General features: G+C 56.2%; 1 protein-coding gene across 1 annotated transcript; it reads left to right on the top strand.

Annotated features, from left to right (window-relative positions):
* Window positions 1-325: 325 nt before the first annotated feature.
* Window positions 326-2,039, top strand: LOC142405027 (vitelline membrane outer layer protein 1-like). The gene is made up of 3 exons (XM_075492016.1): window positions 326-496; window positions 1,101-1,204; window positions 1,745-2,039. Exons 1-3 carry the CDS (start codon window positions 326-328, stop codon window positions 2,037-2,039), a joined length of 570 nt encoding a protein of 189 aa, XP_075348131.1.
* Window positions 2,040-2,279: the final 240 nt, after the last annotated feature.

Genomic DNA, 2,279 nt, shown 5'->3' with positions numbered 1-2,279 from the left:
GCAGCATTGCCAGGACCCTCCCCAGAACTACAGCACCCCCTCAGGGAGTGGTCCCAGCTCTGTCCCCCTCCCTTCCCTCACATCCACAAGTTTTCACAGCCCTGCAAGCCCCCCAGCCAGTGCACACCGGTGACACCCCTTCCACCTGGCAAGGGTGGCCCCACCACCGAGGGACAGGCAGTCAACAGGAGCAGTACATAGCAACAACCAGCCCTCCCCATGCAGTTTGTTGACACTCCCCAAGGACTCCCACCCATTCTCCTGGCTCATAAATTCCCCCGTGCCATCACCTGCACGCAGTGAGGCGCCGAGCAGGTCCCCCGCGATGCAGCTGCTCATCCCAGCCGTCCTCTGCCTGCTGGGCTCCTGCTGCCTCTGGGGCACGGAGGCACGGGAATATGAGTCCATCCTCACAGTGCCCAACGGAGGCCCCTGGGGCTCTTGGGGGCACGAACAGTTTTGCCCCAGCGGCTATGCTAAGGGATTTGAAGTGAAGGTAAGGTTTCACTCCTTCTTTGGGGTGGGAAAAAACCCTGCTGTGAAACGATGTTATTTTGTTCTGGTCTCAGCAGGGCTGGCCACAACACTTTGTCCCATCACAGCAGTTTGCATTGTATCTGCATCGCTCATGCTTGCTTATCAGCAAGAAATCTCTAGCATAGAGTAGCTCTCCAGGCTCTCTGCCAGTGAGCAATTTCTTCGCAGAGGAGTTCATGAGGTAAGAAAAGACCTGGGGACGGTACTGCAGAGCCTGTTCCCAAGGGGCTGGGACAACTCCCACCTGCCAGCACTCCAGCTCTGCTCCAGCACTCACAGAACACAGCAAGAGGGTGGGCATGACCTGGGACAGCAGCCACCAAGCGTTCCTGTATCCAGAGCCCCTGCTCTGCAGTTTGGAGAAAAAGCAGAGGTGGGCAACAGCAAAAAGGACTCCCTGAGAAATGCCGTGGAGCTGCCTCACAGCCCTGCTCAGCAGCACTACCTGTGTCTGGCTCTGTCCCCGGAGCCTCCTACCACCCCTCATCGTGAGGGCTCACCTCAACTCTTCTTTTAAATGGGGGAGGGTGCTGACCATTCCTGTTTTCATTCCCTCTTCTAAGGTGGAGCCCTACCAGGGATTTTGGCTGTTTGGTGACGACACGGCTCTGAACGGCATCCGTTTGCTCTGCACGGACGGCACAGTCATTGAGTCCTCTGTGGGATGGTGAGTAGTCTTCACTTTCTCATCCTCCTTCAGGGCAGCAGCTTCTGAGGACCATGAAGGAAAACCAGTGCAATCGTTTCTCCATAGGCACCCACACCCCCTGTGAAGCTGGCTCCCCACCCCGCTTGAGGAGGTGGCTGAGGTCCTCCTGGCCACAAAGTGTGGGGGTCTTAGGGTAGAGATCTGATCCCAGGGAAGGGAACAGTACTTTGAAAGATGAAGGAGAGTTAAAAAAATGCAGATCTTAAACCTGTACTTTCTCAAATACTTTGAAAAGGACATAGGTATTAAGTAACAGGGACAAAGCAAGCAGCTGAAATTCCCAAGGGGTCATGCAGCGACAGGGCAGCCCAGGGTTGATGGTGGGCAGGGATCTAGAGGGTGATGGCGAAGCAGAGTGAAACAGGTGCTCGTAGAAACCCACCGTCCCTGTGTAGGTCCCCTGCCCCAGGACTACGAGGTTCCCATGTGAGTTGTGGTGTTGATTGTAGCACAGCAGAGGGTGAACACATCTTGACAAGTTGTTTTCTTCTCTGGCAGGTGGGGAAAATGGACCAAAGCCCAGCTCTGCCCCAGCAACAAGCTGGTTTCCTTCTCACTGCGTGTGGAAGAGAGGCAGCACCTGCGTGATGACACGGCGGCCAACAACGTGAGGTTCTCCTGCTCGGATGGGACAAAGCTGGAGGGCTGGGGACTTTCAGGGGGTGACTTCGGCCCGTGGAGCAGCAGCTGCACCTCCGGGGCCATCTGTGGGCTCCAGACAAAAGTGGAGGAACCCCAGGGAAAGGGGGACGACACAGCTTTCAATGACATGAGAGTCTTCTGCTGTGAATGAGCCTGACCCTCCACCCCATGCCAGCACCTACAAAGTGGTTCACCATTAAACCTTTAATCTTGTCCTTGCACAAGGAGCAGTGTGCATTTTTCTCCGTCATGTTTTGTCAAGGGTAGCCAGATCCTGTGGCTGCAGCACCCAGGGGGTTTCCTCCTGCCCCCGTCCAGTGGACATGAGGTTGCTGCAGCTCCTTGCTCCCAGGTCCAGCCGGCAGTCAGGCTGAGGACGGGTTACCAGGAG

Source organism: Mycteria americana, chromosome 1 (genome assembly GCF_035582795.1).
Source record: "Mycteria americana isolate JAX WOST 10 ecotype Jacksonville Zoo and Gardens chromosome 1, USCA_MyAme_1.0, whole genome shotgun sequence".
NCBI classification, from domain to species: domain Eukaryota; kingdom Metazoa; phylum Chordata; class Aves; order Ciconiiformes; family Ciconiidae; genus Mycteria; species Mycteria americana.
Note: the sequence above shows the minus strand (reverse complement) of the source record. Positions and strands in the feature narration are given on the sequence as shown.

Excerpts from the sequence above, each read along its gene's own strand:
- LOC142405027 (XM_075492016.1), top strand. The coding sequence starts at position 326 with ATGCAGCTGCTCATCCCAGCCGTCCTCTGCCTGCTGGGCTCCTGCTGC. Across the intron at positions 497-1,100 it reads CTAAGGGATTTGAAGTGAAG|GTGGAGCCCTACCAGGGATT; the intron begins GTAAGGTTTCAC and ends CCCTCTTCTAAG. Across the intron at positions 1,205-1,744 it reads ATTGAGTCCTCTGTGGGATG|GTGGGGAAAATGGACCAAAG; the intron begins GTGAGTAGTCTT and ends CTTCTCTGGCAG.